The 21587-nt window shown below is 38.6% G+C and overlaps 2 protein-coding genes across 3 annotated transcripts; one reads left to right on the forward strand and one right to left on the reverse strand.

The window, feature by feature from the left end:
* HAUS2 (HAUS augmin like complex subunit 2) lies at positions 2452–14674 on the reverse strand. Its single transcript, XM_005685544.1, has 6 exons — positions 14544–14674; positions 9447–9539; positions 9061–9130; positions 7862–7994; positions 6060–6168; positions 2452–4485 (listed from the first exon to the last, which is right to left on the reverse strand). The coding sequence occupies exons 1-6, from the start codon at positions 14634–14636 to the stop codon at positions 4276–4278; spliced, it is 708 nt and encodes a 235-aa protein (XP_005685601.1). The 5' UTR covers positions 14637–14674; the 3' UTR covers positions 2452–4275.
* On the forward strand, positions 14631–20097 carry LRRC57 (leucine rich repeat containing 57). 2 transcript variants are annotated; one of them, XM_005685543.2, is made up of 6 exons: positions 14631–14949; positions 15045–15150; positions 15256–15394; positions 16064–16332; positions 18527–18712; positions 19165–20094. In XM_005685543.2, exons 2-6 carry the CDS (start codon positions 15067–15069, stop codon positions 19204–19206), a joined length of 720 nt encoding a protein of 239 aa, XP_005685600.1. In that variant the 5' UTR covers positions 14631–14949; positions 15045–15066; the 3' UTR covers positions 19207–20094. The 2 variants fall into 2 exon arrangements, with proteins under 2 accessions (XP_005685600.1, XP_017909884.1); XM_018054395.1 differs by having other exon boundaries at positions 14717–14805; positions 19165–20097.

Raw genomic sequence — 21587 nt, forward strand, 5'->3', positions numbered from 1 at the left:
CAAGCTAGCTTTCTCCCTCAGGACTTCTTAAAGTGACCTCACTGTGATTTATAAAGTACAATTTCAGGGAATCCAGAATGGTTTCCTTAACTAAGTTCCATCATATCCAGTTCATACTTTTGGAACATTCTGAAGAAATAAAAGGAATAGCTTAGAAAGGGTTATCAAAATCCTCTTTGTTTTGGTTATATCTAATAACAGCAATGACTTTCAATTATTATGTACTAGCGACTGATTCGGAGAAGGCAATGTCACCCCACTCTAGTACTCTTGCCTGGAAAATCCCATGGACGGAGGAACCTGGAAGGCTGCAGTCCATGGGGTCGCTGAGGGTCAGACACAACTGAGCGACTTCACTTTCACTTTTCACTTTCATGCATTGGAGAAGGAAATGGCAGCCCATTTCAGTGTTCTTGCCTGGAGAATCCCAGGGACGGGGGAGCCTGGTGGGCTGCTGTCTATGGGGTCGCACAGAGTCTGACACGACTGAAGTGACTTAGCAGCAGCGACTGATTGGTTTTTACGCATTATCTTTACTCTTCCCAAGAATCCATGAAGTAGGTACTGTTATCTCATTTCAGAGATGAGGAAAATGAGACTGATACTAAATAAGTTAGAAAGAATACACAGCTACTAAATGGTGGAACTTGGATCTAAAACCAGATCTAATTTGCCTTTGCTATTACTCTCTGTAATGCAGTAGCTAAAGACAAGCCCTGTCTCTAAATCTCTGAATCTGGAGTTGGAGATGAAAAGAATATAAGATGAGCTTGGAGAGAAAAGGCAACGCAGATTACTGATACTCTGTTCAGTGAGTCCCACCTATCATCAGGTTTTCTGCAGAAAGCCTTCCATCCTGCAGTTTTTCAAGTAAATCTTTATTGACCAAGGTAAATTTTTACACCCCACAAAAGCTTAGACTCAGAAAAGAAAATATGTTACAGAAAGTATTATTAGTATCTACTGATCAAAAATATGTTGCCATCTTGAGGTAAATTAATTTTTGACAAGGAAGCATATTGTCTGTGTAGGGTCTCCTTGAAAATGTAATCTTACCACAGCCTTCAGGAAATGAATGACTTTTCCCTTTTACTAGCCTTCTACATTAAAGTGATTCAAAGTCTCAAGTAAGATATTTGAGTCCCGTTTTGGTATCCTAAATTTGGGTAGCGCAACCTTGGAGGTCCATCATCTCCTAGGAACAGTTCATAAATTCCTAGACTCCTACTCTTACCATGTCCTAATGTAAATCTTTTCCTACAAACATTTATGTGGTTTTTCCAAAAGAGGAAATTAACTTGGAAATGGTGAGAAAGGAAAAAGGCAAAATAAAAAGAACTCTAGAATGGGATCTGCTTATCTTGAAATTATACTAATTTCTAAGATAAACTTAATGAGTAGATTCCACAAATTGCAGAATAAATCTCATATAAATTCATGTTTTACAGGGATTACCTTAGGAAATTCCATAATACATTGATTAATTTTATTAATATCTCAACTCTCTATTTTGCATGTCAGGAAACCCTCTGGGTTTTCCTGTTCCTCAGACTATTTTCCTAACTATATGGAACGTTGAGAGGATAACAGGGGTCAGGTTGGCAGAATCACAAATCAGAGCAAGGGGTAAAATAAGAAAAGTGCCGGAAAAATCAGGCAGCAACGCAAATTTCTTCAGAATGGTCTCCATAAAGTAGCATCATTCTTGTGTTGGAAGTGAATTCACAACTCTCACACATCTAGCGTAAGTAGAAAAACATTCAGAACTATTTTTGTTTGGATGGTTTTATTGATAGTATCTGGGGCTTCCCTTGGGCTTCACCAGTGGCTTAACGGTAAAGAATCTGCCTGCAATGCAGGAGACACAGAAGACTCAATGCAATCCCTTGGTTGCGAAGATCCCCTGGAGGGTATGGCAACCCACTCCAGTATTCTTGTCTGGAGAATCCCATGGACTGAGGAGCCTGGTGGGTTACACTTCACAGGGCCACAAAGAGTTAGACACTAATGAAGCAACTGAGCGCTCACGCATGGGGCTTCCCCTGGTAAAGAATCTGTCTGCCAATTCAGAAGACGCAAAAGCCATGGGTTGGGAAAATCCCCTGGAGAAGGAAATGGCAACCCACTCCAGTATTCTTGCCTGGGAAATCCCGTGGACAGAGGAGCCTGGTGGGCTACAGTCCATAGGGCTCCCGAGAGTCAGACCCAACTTAGTGACTAAACAACATTGATAGTATCTACGTGTCTAGAAGCTGGGGGAAAAGAACAACTGATCCACACTTACTGACTTCAGCATAGTACTAAATTAGTTTTTCTCTTTGTAGTAGACCTCAGTCTCAACTTACCTGAAGCTTTTGTGAATCAGATAACCTGTATCCTTTTACTTTTAACTGTGTATGCTAAATAAAGTATCTGTTCTTTCAATACAGAATTCAGACAAGGACCACAAAGTTTTAGTTAGAAACTAAAGGTTTATTTTGAAAAAGACATAAAAGACAAAAAAAAAGACAAAAATAATACTTAAATCATATATATCAATAACTGTGACATAAAAAATATATATCCTCATATATACATATATGAAATTACATGAAGAAAATGCCTAGTAAGATGTTTGAAACCAAGAATGGGCTTGAACGGATTTCTAATGAAATGCAACTAAAAGTTTTGCTTAAAGTGTCTAGGCAATGTTCAGCAATATTCAAGACATTATGACAACTCTTCTATACCCCAGTTGCAACGGTCAGCAAAACAGGCTTCAAAACATGTTGTTTTAGCAGGATAGTTTTGGGTAATGATACTGTTTCCTTATGGACAACTACTTAACTCATCCACTATGTTGAGGTCTTCTTGTCTTTAAGAGTGTGCTGAATACAAGGATGAGTGAATTCCGGTGATAGAGAATGCAACAGCATAAAAATACTGAAGCATACATTTAAAGCAAAAGAGAACCCTAAGTCTGAAAAGAAGCCAAGAGTAGTTTTACTCCTGATACAAATAAATACATCCTAAGACTTAGTATACCAGTCTCTTTTGTATGCATAACAAACTCTGATATGTAAAATATCTGAGCAATTTGTGAGGTAAAACCTCTCAAAGTTTTACCATAATGTGCCTTTTTCTTTTCTTTGCTCTACTTTGCTTTTTGGCCTGTTTCTAAGGCTGCCAGTGAATACCCTCTGGAACTGCTTCACATGTCAGGTCCCCATAACCTCTCTCCTTGCCACCCTGGTTTGATGAGATGCTTGGAGGACTCATAGGACTCAGCACATCACTGTACTCATAGCTATGATTTACTCCAGCAAAAGCATTCAGAGCAGAAGAGCAAAGCGAAAGGTGTACAGGGCAAAGTCTGGGGGGAAAGCAGGCACAAACTTCCAGAGTCCTTTGCCAATAGAGTCCCACAGGATGTGCTTAATTCCTCCAGCAACTGAATTGTGCCATGTGTGAAAGGTTGTCTACCATAAAACCTCATTAAAGATGCAGTGCCAAAAACAAACAAACAAACAGAAGCAAACGATACCGCGCCAGGGAACTCCAGCTCAGTGGTTAGGACTCCATGCTTTCACTGCCAACAGCCCGGGTTCAATACCTGCTTGGAGAACTGAGATCCCACAAGCCACACAGCAGGGCCAAATCAATACAAAACAAACAAGCTGTGCCAGGGTTGTTATTGTGGGCTATTCACATAGGTACATCCTGCCTAGCATAGATCCAAATTCTAGATTCCCGGGAAGAAAGCATGTGTTAACACAAACCACACTGTACAAACACCTTAGTCACAGAAAGCAACTCTAACTGACAAGAGTGGAAGGAAGCCTCTTGGAATCTAAGTTTCCAGATGCCAGCCAAGGTCCAACTTTTCAACCAGGCCTTTCAAAGGATCGAAGTCTGATCTGCTGTTATTCTTCTGCACACTTAGTGACAATCCCACAGGAATAATCAACATACTTTGAGATTCTAGACTCTTCTAATTCAAAAACATGCATTTTTAAAAAACATAATAAAGTCTGCTACCTAAGATATGGTTAATGCACTCATGTTAATAAACTGCCATACTTACATTTGAGCTTTACTGAAAACTGGAACAAAAATACATGGAAAACAAAAGAAAATTCAGTTTTGTCTTAATGAACTTGGAATCTTAGTATTTCAATATAAAGAGGGCTCTTTCAGGTTGACTACTGGCAAAGTCTATAAATACCTGTGTTATAATTGCCTAGAAATGGGCTTCACACAATTACATATAATTAAATAAAAATAAACAGTTGATAATTACTTGGCATTAATAGTTTGAACATTAACTTTAGAAGTAAGAGGTAAAGGAGGCACTATAACATCATGTTTATGAAGAGAATTTTTTTCAGCTAATATTTTGGGGATATAAGAGGAAACTTCCTTTTGTTGTTCTCGCCACTTGAGTACATTCTCTGCCAGTTCTTCTGTCTCAGTCACCAAAATATCCATCTTTGCTAAAGCTGTGCTCTGTAACAGATGAAAGAAGGGGAAAACGAGAGAAACCATGTCTCTCACTAATACATCATTACTGTATCATAAGAATTATGACACCAAAAGTTAACAACTTATCTTTTCCAGCCTCTTAATAGAAAGGCTCCTTAAATCTCCTACACATTCTTTTTCTTTGTGAGTTCAACTCTCCTTTCTCTTTACTGATCACCTTCATGCAGATGACACTCAGTCTATACTGTCAAACTAACCTTCTTAAAGTTCAGTCCTACGTTTCAGTTTTCTGGAAATCTCCATCTAGATGCATATTCAGTATCTCAAACTCAATTTAACTACAGTTCAACAAACCATGACTAAACATTTACTCTCTGTATAAGACATGTCAGAAAACAAACTTATTGGTTTCTTTAATCTCTTGATACTACTCATCCTCAAGGCCCCAAGGCTAGAAATTTCATTCCTTGGATGTGTCACTTGTCCAAATAGTAGCCACGTGATAGAAGCTTGACCTCTAGAATCTAAAATAATCAGCACAATCCTTTGTATTCAGATGCTTTAAATCTTTCATCTGAACAACTGTATTTATTCTCCAAGTTTCTTGCCTTTGGTTCCTCTGCCTAGTCCTCTAACCCACAGCTCATCAAATTTTAATGTGTACAGAAATCACCTGAGGAGCTTGTTAAACTATAGATTCAGATTCTGAAGGTCTAAGGTGAAGGAGTTCTGCATTTCTAACAAGGTTCCAGGTAATACTGATGCTATGCTCATACCTGGGAGTGACAAGGCTCAGTCTACTCTACCGTTATTTTCTCCATGATTAAACTACAGTTCTGATTAAGTAAATCAACCCTCTGTGCACTACTCTAAAAACAAATGAAAAAACCATCCAACAGTTCCCCAATACTCAAAGTCTAAACTTCTTAGTCTGATTTTCAAAATATTCCATGAACTAACCCTGTGCCAATCTCCCTCTCAATGCCCTTAAAAATCAACTGGAGTACCAATCTTTCCTCAAATACCTATGCTCTCTAATTTTCATGTCTTGTCTCAAACTGCTTTTGGCTGAACTACTCTTTTTCACTGATTCTTCAAGATGCAGCTTGCTTCTAACTCCTATTTAAAACTTTACTGAAATATTCCTACTTCCTATTCTAGTCCCAATCTTCTTAAAACGAAAGTAATCACCCCTTTTTCTGTGCTTAACAGATAGCAACTTCTTTATCATTCTCTGCTGTACTCACTATGCAAATAATACTATAAAGTAAAAAGTATCTTATATTTTCTCTCACCAAACCTTGAGAATCTGAAGGAAGGGATTGGTCATATCTGTTTCTCTCTCATGATATATATAGCATAGTTCCTTGCACAATGAAGATAACAGATTTATTAAATATTAGAATAAAACAATGTAAAATGACTTATAAATTTTAAAAAAGGCATCCTAATTAAAAAAAAAATTCACTGATAATATTAGCCATCAAAAAGTTAAACAGGGAGATCACACATTTGAGATTCTAGTATAAAAGAACCAATGATAGTTATAAGCAAGGTGAAAGGAGATGAAGTACCTAAATGCTATTGGTAATACTCACCATTTTCTTTAGATCTGCATCTAAATGAGGGATATTTCTAATTGTTTCAAGATGATCTTCTAATCGCTCAATGAAAGTTACTGCCAATTCCAGCAAATGCACCATGTATCTGAAGGAAGAAGAAAGAGTCAACTATTTTTTTTCCACTTGAGATATTTTGTGTTTTCTTTTTTCCCTTTAATTAGAACTTTTAATATGAAATAAGAGAATTACAATCTACCCAATGAGTCATTAAATAATCTTTCTGCATTCATGGAAATATCAATGATAAAAAAGGTTCTTCTCTTTCATTTTAAATAGGAATTAGCTTGTCATCCAAACAGAAAAACAGAGAGAGACAACACTAATCCTGTCTAATGTTACCTAATGTTAGACAAACATGAATGTTAATCACTTTCTCACATAAGTAAAAAAATTTCTCTAGGTAAAACATTCCTTTTCAATCCACTTATTCTTGAAGGGTGAAGACAACAAGGATAAATGTGCTTCACTGAAATAGCCTACACATGAAACTACTTTAAATCTTTGTATTTGCAAAATGCCTTCAAATTATTACTTAGTTCTTCTGATATTTATAATGTATAGTATCTATATTAATGATATTTTACTATACTGAATATATTTACAAGCGTGGGATTTGTATATCTATTATATGACTGTAAGGTAAAAGATTTGACACTTAAGAGGAAATACTGTTCCCTGGTGGTCCAGCAGTTAAGATTCTGCACTCCCCAATGCAGGGGACCTGGGTTCCATCCCTAGTCAGGAAACTAGATTCTGCATGCCACAATTAAAGATCCTGTATGCTGTAACTAAGACCTGTCATAGCCAAATAAATAAAATTTTTTTTTTTTAAAAAGGAAATATTGATCGGCTCAGGGTCAGTTAGTAAGACACTGGTTGGAGAAAGCAATCAGATCACCAGATGCCTGCTTTTTAACTTTATTATTATTTATTATTAATAACCTACACCTTCAATTTGATACTTCCCATACTCCTTTGAGAAAAAGAGAGCATGCCCCTTCCATGGAATGGGAAGCTAAGGTAAAAACTTAAGTCATTTGCCCAAGGCTTTGAGGCATACAGTCAGCACAGGTAAGATCAGAATTGTAATTTTCCTCCTTTTGGTTGACCCTGTGTTCATCTGTCCCTGCTTAAACTCTCCCAACAGAATTTTTATAGAGAGATATTAACATAATAATAAATTTACATCACAGAAAACTGTCTATACACAATAAAAATGATTTTATCCACCTTACTATGTTATGAATCTAATTTCTTTCATTAAAGTCATTATAATTTCCAAGACACTGGGCAAAAGAAATGCCTTTCTCTTCACCATTGCTATAATTCTTTAAAGTAAAGGGTTTTCTTTCTGGTTTAATGTATCAGCATTAATAATAGATACAATCACTCATATACTATTCAATGAATTATGCTATGAAATAATTACTAGTCTAAATAAAAACTACCCTCAGGAAACATGGGGAAAAGGCAATGGCACCCCATTCCAGTACTCTTGCCTGGAAAATCCCATGGATGGAGGAGCCTGGTAGGCTGCAGTCCATGGGGTCGCCAAGAGTCGGACACGACTGAGCGACTTCACTTTCACTTTTCACTTTCATGCATTGGAGAAGGAAATGGCAACCCACTCCAGTGTTCTTGCCTGGGGAATCCTAGGGACAGTGGAGCCTGGTGGGCTGCCGTCTGTGGGGTCGCACAGAGTCGGACATGACTGAAGCGACTTAGCAGCAGCAGCAGCAGGAAACATGTAACTGTTAATGTCTACTTTGTAGTCTAACCTGTGATAAACAGCTTCAACAGGCAAGTTTCCTTGGCACATGGGTTTCAACAGTCTTTGCCTGAGGGACCGCTTTTCTTTTAGCACTGCTTCCAAATGATTATTCATGCTTTGCAGACTATGACACTTCTGAGCTACACAAACCAGAATCAGAATTTATAGTTAGCAACAGGACAAGTTTTGAAATCACTATCAACATCAAAAATCAATCCCACCACTTCTCTCCTAAATATCTCCCCTTTGCTATCTTTAATACCCAACACTAGTTTCATTTTCAACTATTAATATTTTCTCTTACTCTTCCTATTGACTACCCAATCTAGTGCTAAATTCTTAGTGTTTTCCAATTCTACTCCTACTTTTTATAGCCAGAGCCATATTTTTCACATAAAGTCTTTGCCTCTAATATTCTATATGAACACTAAAAAGTAAACATTTGTCTTATCAGTTACTTTTATGTCAGTATTTTCCCCAGAATTCAGTTAATGGCTATCAACTGACTCTTAACTTATTATTTAAAAAAAATCTCAAACTTACAGAAGTTTCAAGAAAAGTTCACTGACTGAATTCCCATAGACATTTCACCTAGACTCACAAACCAACATTTGGCTACATTTTTTCTCTTTCTTTACACTCACATACATATATTTTTCATAACCAATCTGAGAGTAAGTTGCAGATGTCATGACCTTTTAACTTCTAAAACTTTAGCATGTATTTTCCCAAACAGGAACATTCTCTAATGTAACAACAAGTGTAGTTATATAAGAGAATCAAATCACTACTATTAAATTCAGATAATTTAACATTGGTACAATACTACCAATATTTAATGCAGTCTATATTTAAACATCACCAAATATCATAATAATAATGTGATTTATACCAAAAATTTTTTTTTTCTAATCAAATATTCAATCCATGGTTACCCTTTGCTTTAGCTATCATGTCCCTTTAGGATACTTTCATCTGTAAGATTCTTCAGCCTTTGTCTTTTAAGCTCTACTGACTCTGAGGAGCTCCTACCTCAGCCACTTTTTATGCTATTTGCAATAGCTAAGCCCACAGAAAAGCTGACTTTGTTAGCTTTGGCATAATACCTGGAAAAATTATCATAACCTTGTAGCCTAGTGCTTATTTAAAGTAATCTTAAGAAAAAGTTGACATTCGAATGATTACTCATTTAATTAAATCACTTACCCAAAAAGGAAGGATGGACAACATCTGCTGCATCTTTTTCTAGGCTTAGGAGTTCAATTTCCAGGTTTTTCTACATTAGAAACAAAAATACCACTTAGCTTACCTGAAGTAAAAGCTTAAACTTTGATTTTAAAAAAAGGACAGTCTTTAACTCAGGAATATTTAAAGGGAGCAGGAAGATGGGCTTTTCATTTTGGTGTTTAAGCCCTGTTGCTGCTATTGCTACTACTCATTACTACTATGATTACTACTGTTATCAACTACTGCAAAGAAAAGCATACACAGCTATGTGCTAGATACCATTCTACTTGCAAGGAAATTGCTGGAACCAATTAAGATGCTTTCCTTTAGTAGAAGTGGAAAGTAGAAACTCCAGCAAAATTTACCTGGTAGATTTCAGCTTGAATATCTGTGATCTGCTGTAGTCTGGAGAAGTTCACAAAGCAAGAAGTTGATTTCTTAGATATATTTAACATTTCCTATTGGTAAGTGAACAGACAAAGTAAGTAGTAGTATGTCAGAAAAAGTTTCTGTATGCACTGGAATAGCATGCGCACATATCTAAAATATGAGGATATGTCCAACACTCCCCCTGAAAAATGAAGTACAGATTAGGATAATAGCAATGTGTATTTCCTGTTTTTAAAACCTCCACCATCAGAAATCCTTTACCCAAATATTTAAAAAATAATAAAAACAAAGAAAATCACTTTGTATTATTTCCTAAAGCATCATGCACACCAGACTGGCACTACTGATAGTTTACCAGAGAATTCTAAGGCTGAGTTTGCTAGAGAACCACTTCTACACAAATGACCAAGACCTAGTCTACCAGGCCTTGCTGATTAGGGGCTAAAATCAAACACTCTGGGCCACAGAATCATTCATCTGATTCATTAAATGACCTCTGTTGGCTACAAGTCATTCATATTGTCTCTTTCCATATTCTTCCTCTCTCAGATAAAGGAATAGTTTTGTCCAGGCATAATTATTCTTGTAAAAAGCCTACCCCCTTGCCCCACTTCCTTTATATCCTTTCAGTCTGTTATATCACTTTTTAAAATTGCAGGTTACCATAGAATAAGAACATTCTCTTTTTCATCCCTTGGCTTCATCCATAGTTTTTTCTATTCTCTTTTTCTTTTCTAGAATGTTGGCACAGGAAAGAACTTCAGATACCATATAGGCCAGGGGCTGGGAAGCTACCGCCTATGAATTAAATACAGCCCATTGCCTGTTTTTGTGTAGCTTAAGGGTTAAGAATGGTTTTTATGTTTCTTAATTGTTGGAGAAAAAAAAATCAAAAGAAAAATATTTTGTGACACATGGAAATTAAATGAAATTCAAATTTTAGGGTCCAGAAATAAAGTTTCGCTGAAACTCAACTTCGTTCATTCATTTACTTATCTCATGTTGTTCTCATACTAAAATAGCTTAGTTTTGACCCTATGGACCTAAAAGCCTCAAGTACTTACTCTATGGCCCTTCATGGCAAAAGTTGGCTGAATAATGATAATCAATTTTATAAACATTGAGTTAGACAATGGGAGATTCAAAGATGAATGAAACAAGCTCTCTGCCCTTAACAAGCTCATGATGGATGGTAAGGAAAAGGTATTCTAGACATTACAAATACTCAGTAACTGTGAGTTAGTACTAACATATATGTGAGAAGGGAAAGATCAATCTGGAAACATAGTTTCCTACATAATCATGGGAGATCTTGATAGCTATAATAAGCAATCATAATGCAGAAAATGAGGGCAATTTAAAGTTTTCTGATGAAGTGACATAATCATATATAATACCTATTTTAGAAATGTAAATGGAGATAGTATGGAAAATAAAATTAATGGAGATGGGGGGAGGAAGGAGTGGGAAGTGTCTGCTTAATGAGTATGGGGATTCCATTGGGGATAATAAAGAAAAGTTTGAAAATAGTTTCACAACATTGTGGGGTAAAAACCCCAACCTACTCTGGTAATGAGCCAACAACATCAAACAGACAAAAAATTAGTAGAGCTGGACTGGAGGTTGGATATTTAGACAAGTGGCTGCCACAGCATACCCAGTGAGAAGATAAGACTGGATTAGGTCAGTAGCAGTTAAAAAGGAAAGGGAGGGAGAGATATTAGTTCCTAAGAAGATGGAATTTACAAGTCCTAGTTGATACAGGGAATGAGGAATAAAGTCAAGTCAGTAATGACTCCCAAGGATTCGGCTTCAGGTGATTGGACAGATAGTTATGTCATTCACCGAGGTAGACAACACAGGATATTTTACTGATGGCAAACCTGAGGACTGGGGAGGTTAAGTATTAGTTCAACTTTATACTGCCAATGTGTAACAGGGCTGAAATGAGAATACGTTCAATTTGCATTTCCATTATATTGGCCTGACTCTTTCTGCTCTCAGAAGTAAATTAAAGGTAAGAAGGTAAATTAAAGTAAAACATCTCCTATTTCTCAATGTAACTTCCTCCTTCTCTGGTACCTCTTCATCCTTCCATGTTTGTACACTAATCTTGGTTGCATGTTTGCAAACTAGTAAACTCTTGGGTTCAACAACAGGGTAATGGAGCTTATCCAAAAACATGCAAGAGAAACCGGAGGGAAAACAAGAATCTTCAAGAAAAGGAGAGAGGAGAGAAAGAACAGTCAAATTCCTCTAGTAAATGGAAATTCTGTTTTGAGGACTGTGACTTAGGGAACACCTTAAAAAAAAAAAAAGCAAGGATTGGAAAATTCGAAAGTCTTTACTACTGACAACTACCGTTATATATTATATGAACTTTACATGCCACTGGGCATCTGTTTAGGGTTTTTCTGTTTACTCTGCTGCTAGGTACAAGAAGTTGAAATCCAGGACATTCATGTCTAGACATTCACGTAAAAATCCTGATAACACTGTGGTATCTATATCTACATATCTGTTTATGCTTGTATCTGTGAGCATCCTTTCTTTTTTTTCTCTGTCCTTTCTTCTTCATACTGAATTCTAGCTAAGGACATTAAAAGGGAGGCAGCATTAACAGAGAGGCTCTAAAATGGTAGCGAAGTGCGGAAGAGAGCAGTACACAGAAAATAGACTATGTGTGTATGCATGTGTAGTACTCTTCCTTTCTATTAGAAAATAGATTCTGAGGGGTTTTTTTAGGTCCGGGTCCTTATCTCATGTATTGCCAGTAGAGGGAGCTCAGATCAAGGCACTGTGACTCAAACTTGCCGGAATATCTAGGATGTAAGGAATATCTAGGATGTAAGGACTTCTTACATCTGTGGTGGCTGATAGTAAAGAATCTGCCTGCAATCAAACCCTGAGACTGGGTTTGATCCCTGAGTCACGAAGATCCTCTGGAGAAGGGAAAGGCTACCCACTCCAGTGTTCTTGCCTGGAGATTGCCATGGACAAAGGAGCCTCGAGGGTTACAGTCCATGGTGTTGCAGTCCATGAAAGAGTGGGACACAACTGAGTGATTAACACTTTCACAAAGCCACTAAGAGAAATATCAACAACCTCAGATGTGCAGATACTACTCTAATGGCAGAAAGTGAAGAGGAATCAAAGAGCCTCTTGATGAGGGTGGAAGAGGACACTGAAAAAACTGGCTTAAAACTCAACACTCAAAAAACTAAGATCATGGCATCCAGTCCCATCACTTCATGGCAAATGGGGAAAAATTGGAAACAGTGACAGATTTTCTTGGGCTCCAAAATCAGTGTGGACGGTGACTGTAGCCATGAAGCTCCTTGGAAGGAAAGCTACAACAAACCTAGACAGAGTATGAAAAAGCAGAGACATCACTTTGCTGACAAAGGTCCATATAGTCAAAGTTATGGTTTTTCCAGGAGTCATGTATGGATGTTAGAGCTGGCTGAGCACCAAAGAATTCATGCTTTTGAATTACGGTGCTAGAGAAGACTCCTGAGAGTCCTTTGGACTGCAAGGAGATCAAACCAGTCAATCCTAAAGGAAATCAATCCTAAATACTCATTGGAAGGACTGATGCTGAGCTGAAGCTCCAATACTTTGGCCACCTGATGCAAAGAGCCGACTCACTGGAAAAGACCCTGATGCTGGGAAAGGCTGAAGGCAGACGAAGAGGAGGATGAGATGGTTAGATAGCATCACCAATTCAATGGACATGAATTTGAGCAAACTCTGGGAGATGGTGAAGAACAGGGAAGACTGGCAGGCTGCAGTTCCTGGGGTCACAGAGTAAGAACAACAACAGGGCATAAGCCAAAGCAGTATCCCGTATTATCCTATACACAATTAACCCTACGTTTCTTTCACTAAACCATTCTCCAATGGACAGATCAAAACAGAACAAAGCTTCAATAAGCTATATTTTCTAGAAGTGTTGTATCATATCATATCACACAGTTTTAAGCATTACTCTTAATTTTTAACACACATGGGATGATGTGTACTTAATGGATAGACTGTTTAAAGTGATCATATAATACATCATTCTGAAAGAATGATAAATCCTTATAGTAAAAATAGGTTTTCATATGTACAGTTTACTTAAAGTAGACTCATGCTACAAATCTGAGAAGTTTCCTCATTGGATCTAGCTATGTAGTAAGATTATAAGATGGTTTTAAGGAGCTATGGATTGGCAGTTTACCTGTAGGCAAAACAAGTATGTCTAATTAGCCTTACTTGAAGGACACAAGGAAGATCCTCCCCAAAGCAATCAGCAGCCTAACTCACCAGAGACTTATTCCCTTGGTTTATCTTCTGCCAATACATTCTAGACTGACAAATCCCAAATGTCTTATAGTATGAATTTATCAAATTACTTTGTTACAGAACTGTACTATACAAATTGTCTGACTCTGTGACCCCAAGAACTGCAGCATGACAGGCTTCCCTGTCCTTCACTATCTCCCAGAGCCCTGGACAAGTTGGTAGGAAGAAAACACAGGAGAGAAGTGAGGAAGATGAGAATTGGGGAGTGCTGTGATTATGTTTTGCCATTCATATCCAGGCCTTTCGGGGTCTTTCTCGCCAATAACCCCCTCCCCACCCCCCAGCCCCGCGACTCCCTAGCCTGTAAAGATGCGTGCTTCCCTTGGCGCCCTCCCGGACCCAGCGCTTCGTAAGACTTCAACATTTTACACAATGAGCATCGTTTGGGAACGTCCGTTTTAACTATCTATCCATTATTTCCCAACCCCGCCATCCATACAATCTAGAGGCGGTTATCACTGGATTGAAAAAAAGGCGGGGAAACAGTAGTTTTTATTATCGCCCACGAACTGACCTGAGATATCTCGCCTGCCAGACACTTGAAACACCATCTACTCAGAGCCCCACTTTTGCATAACCCACCGCGGCCCAGTCACTTCTGCCAGCAAGTAGCCCTATCGGCCCCCAGCCAGCACTCTCAACACCCACTCCGGCACCACCACCTCACAGCCAGCTTCTGTCGCCACCGGGTACACCTCCTTAATGACGCCATCGTCGCCACGCACCTCAGTAACCAACTCCGATGTAATGAAATGGCCCAGCAGTAGCCCAGCAGCGTTTGGCGCGGTAGCCGGGTCCCAGGGGTTCGCCGCGGCCATGGCTGTGAGCCACCTTCCCCGGTGGCGCGCAGAGTGAGTGGAACGCACCGCGCGCCTCGATGACGTCACAGGGCGTTTCCGCCCGTGCGGAAGCCTGGGCAGCGCATCCCAGTGAGCGCCGATCCCGGGGCTTCCACTGCCGAACCTGCCGTCAGCTGAGCGGTACAAGGCGAGTTCGGGGATCCCTGATCTTCCCTCAACTCCTTGCAGCGTCTCGCCTCGGATCAGCTGCAAAATCGACAGGGCCTGGCGTTCTTCTCTCTCTTTCTTGCCACTCTTAAGCTGGCCTCCAAGATCCCGGGATTGGCAGGAGGTGACAGCTGGGGATTGAGACGCAGCCGGGAGGCCGACGCGGTAGCTGGGTGCCGGCTAGAACCGAGTGGTAACAGCTGCGCTTCCTTCCCGCAGGGACCTGAGCCTTGGAGTTAGGATGGGAAATAGTGCCCTCCGCGCTCATGTGGAAACCGCGCAGAAAACTGGTGTCTTTCAACTTAAGGACCGTGGGCTGACCGAGGTGAGACCTGGGAGGGATCCGACCAAGGAGTGTAAAGGGAGAGGGACCGCGGGCGGTGAGGTTAATAGATAAGCGCTTCTCTGCTCTGAGAACCTCTTTCTTCAGTTCCCCTCAGAGTTGCAGAAGCTGACAAGCAATCTCAGGACCATCGACTTGTCCAACAACAAGATCGAGAATCTGCCGCCTGTGATCATAGGGAAGTTTACTCTGCTAAAGAGCCTCTCCTTGAACAATAACAAATTAAGTATGGCCTTTGCTCCTGGGAATTTTGCTAGTGATCGGCTTTAAGAAGGGTGGTTTTTCTCTTGGAATAGAATTTGCAGTATAATTATAATGTTATTAAACTGGTATTCAAGTAAGTGTATCAGAATCTAACAGCAACAAAAAAAGGTGGGGTTTTTCGTTTGTTTTGAGGGGGCGGTTTCTTACAAGCTTCAGGGAACTACAGAGTCTGGAGAATGGCAGAATCCTCGAGGCGTTCTGTCTCTTAGAATTACACCTATAAGCCTCCTCTGGTGGGGTAATGATTGATAGGAAGTTAATTTGGACTTGAAAGGGACTATCTTTGGAGTGTACTGTAAACAGAGTTAATTTTGCTGCTAATTTGGAAAGGCAGATGGTATGGGAAGGAGAGGGCCTTCCAATCCCACAAAACTGCTGTGGGATTGTGCAGTGGCTTCTTCACAAAAGGAGCCCATTATAAACATAATGTTCTCCTGCATTTTGATGGCACCCTCACCTTCTGCAGACTATGTTGGTAAATATGCAATACTTAAAAATGGGGCAACATGTGAAAAGCCTATGTATATTTAACAAGAGGCATAACAGACTGCCATATAGTTTTTTTTTAAAAAACTTCATCAAAGGTGTTTTTCAGCTGTATCAGATTCAGTTTTACATTTTTCTTTGCTAGCTGCTCTTCCTGACGAGTTATGCAATCTGAAGAAACTGGAGACACTAAGCCTAAACAACAATCAATTGAGAGAGCTGCCATCTACTTTTGGGCAACTATCTGCCCTTAAGACCCTGAGCCTCTCTGGGAACCAGCTGAGAGCTCTGCCATCACAGCTGTGTAGCCTAAGGCACCTGGATGTAGTGGATCTCTCCAAGAACCAGATTCGGAGCATACCTGATATAGTCGGGGAGCTGCAGGTCATTGAACTCAACCTCAACCAGAACCAGGTCTAGAGCTTAACAATTTTTTTTCTACAGTGTGTTATGTTGGTTTGCGGTCTCCTGAATAACCAATTGTTCTCTACACTATATTCATGGAGGAGGTATCAGAGGTTAGAAGAGAGATATATTCTATGGACTGGACTAATTTAAAAGCCCAACATACCATGCAGTTAGTTGAGACACTGGATGTGTTTGTTGTGTAGGTGTTCTTTGGAGGGTGAGATAGATAATGGGAGGTAATATCCAAACTGAAACCTGTCTCAGGAAACGAGTTCTTCAGGTAGTCCTCAAATACCTGTGATTATCTAGCAACTATGTCAGGGAACTGTCTAGGAACTGTCAGGAAGATAGAGTAGAAAAGAGGCTTAAACTCCTAAGTTCTCAGAGTTGGACATCAGGGGTCATTCATTTTTCTTTGGCATGTCAAGTGTATCCTGCTTTTGCTGAAAAACCATCAGTGATAGATTTCTGTAGATCACTCGTTTCTTTGTTGGATAGCTTTAATTGTAGTATTTGAAAGTTGTTTAACTTCAGAAGCTCTTTGGTTAACATGTATCTGACTGGAGAAACAATATCTGATCTAGAAATAAAGCACAAATGATGAAATAATCACGGTGAGACCAGGTCGTCTTTGGTTTTCTAGTCTGTGCTTCTAAATCTGCATAGTCCATTACAGTAGCCAGTAGCTACATGGCCATTAAAATTCATTTAAACTTAAAAAAAATTCATTTCTTCAGCTGCACTAGCCATATTTCAATAGCTCAGTAACCATATGTGACTAGTGGCTACTGTATTGGACAGCATAGAGATGTAGGACATTCCAAAGATTGCAGTTAAGTTTTATTCGTCAAAACTATTCTAGATTGTATTGACCTTTAGGATGAAATTCAGTCTTTGAGGGGCCTGGTCTTATCTTTTCCTTAAACTAGTTATTTTATGTTCTTGAGCTTTTAGGGAAAACATTCTGAATATTTGGAGAAAAAATTGGCTAAGCAAGTTGAACACCTGCTCTACATTCCTATGCTCCGTTAAATCAATGGTTCTCAGGTTTTAGTGTGCATTAGAATAACCTGGACAGCTGGTTAAGAGATCATGGGGCCCCCATACTCATTGTTTCTGATTTTGTAGTTCTGGGGTAGGGCCTGAGAATTTGAGTTTTAACTAGGTCCCAGTGGAGGTTTGAGATGATTACTGGGCTAAGTAACTATAACTAGGTGACTTGGCACATTTAAAGGGCAGAAGAGGTGAATAAGTCAAGGATAACTGCTTGGTATTGCACTCAAGAGTTAAAAGAAGAGTGGTGCTCTTGGGAATGGGCACGATGGTGAAGCATCCAAAGTTATTTTATTGAAAATCAGAGACACAGGAAAGGAAATACAGGTGAGCAGAAATGAATGTTGATACATAGTTTAACAGAAGGGATAGCTTTAAGGATGAACAGGCTTTACTAGGATAAAGTTTAGAAAAATCAAATATTAAGTACTAGGGACTGCTGCTTGGAAAATGCCCATAGAAACAAGAAGGGAAGCCAAAAATCCGGAATAATTCAAAAAATAGGAAAAAAAAAAACCCACAGTATTTAGTATGTATAAGAGGGAGTTTCAAGGAAAGGATAGACAGCACAGTCAAATGCAACAGGGAATGAGGTCAGTGAATCCTTGACTTTGGCATAAAAGTGGTTGGCATCTATGTACACATAAAAGATTGGCAGTAAATTTACCAAAATGTTTACAGTGATGGATTACAGGTAGCTGTTTTCTTTAAACTCGTGATTCTCAAATTTTCTATAATGAACAGTGCTTTTATTATCAGAGTTTTGTTTCCAAAAAACCACTTGTGTGTTGTGTTAGTCACTAAGTCATGTGCAACTCTTTGTGACCCCATGGAATGGGGCCCACCAGGCTTCTCTGTCTATGGGATTTTCCAGGCAAGAATATAGGAATGGGTTGCCATTTCCTTCTCCAAAAAAAAGCCACTGGTGACCTTCAAAAGTTTTTCCCCCAAAAAAACTGGAGGAGTAGTAACAGAAGCTGGGTAACACAAGAGGCTTCTGGAATGAGTGGGTAGTGAGAAAATGGGGGTGGTAAAAGAAAGAACTAGGACAAATAGTCAAGTAAAGATTTTTAATTTAGTAAAAAATAATCACTATAGTGCTTGTACTTTTTCTTATTATCCTTTTTAAAAAACTGTTGTTCAATAGATATCTCAGATCTCAGTGAAGATATCTTCTTGTCCTCGTCTTAAAGTTCTTCGTCTGGAGGAGAACTGTCTTGAGCTCAGTATGCTTCCACAGAGCATCCTCAGTGATTCGCAGATCTGTCTGCTTGCTGTGGAAGGCAACCTTTTTGAAATTAAGAAACTTCGAGAACTGGAAGGCTATGATAAGGTATGTATTATTGTACTTCTGCATTTCTAGTTCCTGTTCCAGAGAATAGAAAGGTGAAGTAACCCACATAAATGTTTACAGATGCAGGATGTATGTACAGTATAATCTTGTTTATGTCAGTAGAATTTGTTCCCAATATGGAGGTGGGTTCTGAGAATCAGCCAAATGGTATTGTTCCAAGGTGATTTTTTTTTTTCTCTAAACAGCTTATTGTAAAGCATCTTTACCTTTTGATAGGTTTCCTACTAGGATATAAGGAGGAAAAAACTCCATAAAACCATGTGCTTTAAATCTCCATCTAAAATAAGTAGATTTTGTAGGAAATGAAGAACTATAAAAACCTAAAGAAAAAAGAATCATCAAGGCCTAAATAACCATTTAAAAAAAAATCCTAAATAACCAATAATTACTGTCTCAGGCATAGTAATACATAATTCTTTCATGATTTTTAGTACATGGAGAGGTTCACAGCTACCAAGAAGAAATTTGCATGATGTCCTCCAGGAGCATGGGAACTACAGGGTACACTGACTTGGAACCTGTTGCAATCTGGCTGACTGAAAGGCTCCTGTTGTCGTCAAGGGTATCTGCTGTAAGAAGATGATACTCCAGGAGGTCACATTTCACGCAGTGATTGTTTTCCTTTCCAGGGCTCATCTTAAATAAGCTAAAACGAATCAAGAGACAGGAAGCGTCCTCCATTTTGAGTCATGGATAGGGCAAAGGACAATTGATTGATTTTCAAAACCATCACTACTTTGGCTTTAAGAAACCCAGTAGCTAGTTGCTATGTATACAGTGAGGGGATGCTGCCTGGTACCAGAATAGCTCCACACAACAGCTTGAAATTTCATGTGTTTCAATGTGTGAGCTTTCATAAAATCAGTTGCCATTCCACCTCTGTGTTAACACTTCATGTTTTTATGAAATTCAGGTAATTCATGAGAGGCCACTATGGTTAATCTGAGGATTTATGATTTTATTCCAGTCCCTCCAAGTATTTATTCTTAGAATTTAGGATGTTTGTAAATATATGACTCTTGATTAACAATGTACTTTGCCAGAGAAACAACACAACACTAAGAGGTGTTCCGCAAGGCTGCAGTAGCAATTTTTTTTTTTTTTTAACTATTGCAGGTGCCTTATTGAGAAGAGCTGAAACTGTATATGCAAAACTTGTAAGATACAAGGGTTTTAATAATCAAGTTTTTCCTGAAGTTTTATGAGAAATAATGTCTTATTTCTGGTAATCTTTTTGTATTTATAACTATTAATAATCAAATTACCTATCAAAAAACTACTGCTACAATATTTTACAACTTATGTTTATCAAATTTATTCTCTGAAGAAGAGAATATACTAAATAAAGATTTTTTAAATAACTATGGCTGGAAGAAAGGTTAATCCTTTAAAGGGAGAAGACAGGGGAACTTTAACCTGTAAATGGCCTTTTGAAAATAACTAATTAATGGGACTTTCCTGGGAGTCCAATGGTTAAAGATTCCGTGCTTCCACTGCAGGAAGCATGGGTTTGATACTGGTCAGGGAACTAGGAACCCACATGCCACACAATGCAGCCAAAAATTAAAAGCAAAAAAGGAAACTGATTAGGGAGAAATATTTCATCTTCTTGTTCAGGTTGCAAGAGTACTGAAATGCTTTCATGTGACTGATAAATATTTTTGTGGTACTGGAACAATGCTTATTAAGAGAAACTAAAGGTATAAAAGTAAATAATGTCAGACTGCTATTGACATGAACATTTAGAAAGCTTCCACTGTTTTCTGAAGTTTTGTCTTAGCCAAGGGGCTGTTATTTACCATGTATAGTTAGTTCTCATTTTACAAACCTAGTTTAACCATTAAGTCATGAGATCACAAGAACCTAGTGTTTATATGAGGAAAGTCTCTGTGACCTTAAATCTGGTCTAGGGGTTCTCTTTTCCCCATGTCATTCTGTTTCTCAACTAGGGGAGGGATGGGGGTGCCCGTTTATCATCATTAATTTTTTTTAATAAACTTTAACGCTTAATCTTACTGATCTACTGAACATTTCTCTAAATATTTTATCAGTACTTATCTAATAAATCAGAACTTATAAATTAAACAACTTAAATGTCTCCAAACATTTAATTATTAATGGGGTCCTCTTGTGACTGCTTTCACTACCTGGACCCAGCCAGATATTCTCTCTTCGCTCTCATTTGCCTGCCCAGTCTTCCCAGGTTATTCTCATTAAAACCACAGTGCAGTGTCTCTCTCCTTTGTCTTTACTTGTTTGCTCAGTCAGGAATGCCCTCTCTTACTAACATGTTCCTTCTCTATGTCTAAGCCCCCTCCTTAGAAGTCTAAGCTGAATTAACCGCTCCATCTGTTATGGTATCACTTCTCAGATTCTATATTCATCTGTCTCTTGCTAGATTGGGCTACTTGAGGGCAAGGACTAAATGTAATATGCCCAAAGATATAGTACACAAGTATTTAGACTTAAATATAAGTTACTAAAGTAGACTGACTTATGGTCTGGAGGCTGGGATTCTAGTGGCCAACAGTTCTAAGTCACCCAAGTTCTTTTAGAGCTCGGTTAGAAGTCAGTGTAGTATATTGAGTAAGAACATGAGCCTCAGAGTCAGAAAGATCCTGCTTTGAATCCAAAGTCCATCATTTACATGCTTTATGAATTCGAGCAATTTACTCTTATTTGTAATATGGGAAATACCTCCTACCTCTCAGGTGTGTTATAAGGACTTGGTGAAAAGATACATAAAAGCATTTAGCATAGTGTCTATTGACAAAGTAAGCACTCAATGACTGGTGCTTTTTATTTCAAGTGTAAAACAGAAACAGAAGGCTTGGAGCAAACTATGTTAGAATGA

The sequence above is a fragment of the Capra hircus genome, chromosome 10 (genome assembly GCF_001704415.2).
Source record: "Capra hircus breed San Clemente chromosome 10, ASM170441v1, whole genome shotgun sequence".
Lineage (NCBI taxonomy): Eukaryota > Metazoa > Chordata > Mammalia > Artiodactyla > Bovidae > Capra > Capra hircus.

Bases quoted from the DNA above. Each gene is read 5' to 3' on its own strand.
- HAUS2 (XM_005685544.1), bottom strand. From the start codon at position 14,636: ATGGCCGCGGCGAACCCCTGGGACCCGGCTACCGCGCCAAACGCTGCT. The intron at 9,540-14,543 runs GTGCGTGGCGAC...ACTTACCAATAG, and splicing joins CATCGGAGTTGGTTACTGAG to GAAATGTTAAATATATCTAA. The intron at 9,131-9,446 runs GTAAATTTTGCT...TTTCTAATGTAG, and splicing joins TTCAAGCTGAAATCTACCAG to AAAAACCTGGAAATTGAACT.
- LRRC57 (XM_005685543.2), top strand. From the start codon at position 15,067: ATGGGAAATAGTGCCCTCCGCGCTCATGTGGAAACCGCGCAGAAAACT. The intron at 15,151-15,255 runs GTGAGACCTGGG...CTCTTTCTTCAG, and splicing joins AGGACCGTGGGCTGACCGAG to TTCCCCTCAGAGTTGCAGAA. The intron at 18,713-19,164 runs GTATGTATTATT...CATGATTTTTAG, and splicing joins AACTGGAAGGCTATGATAAG to TACATGGAGAGGTTCACAGC.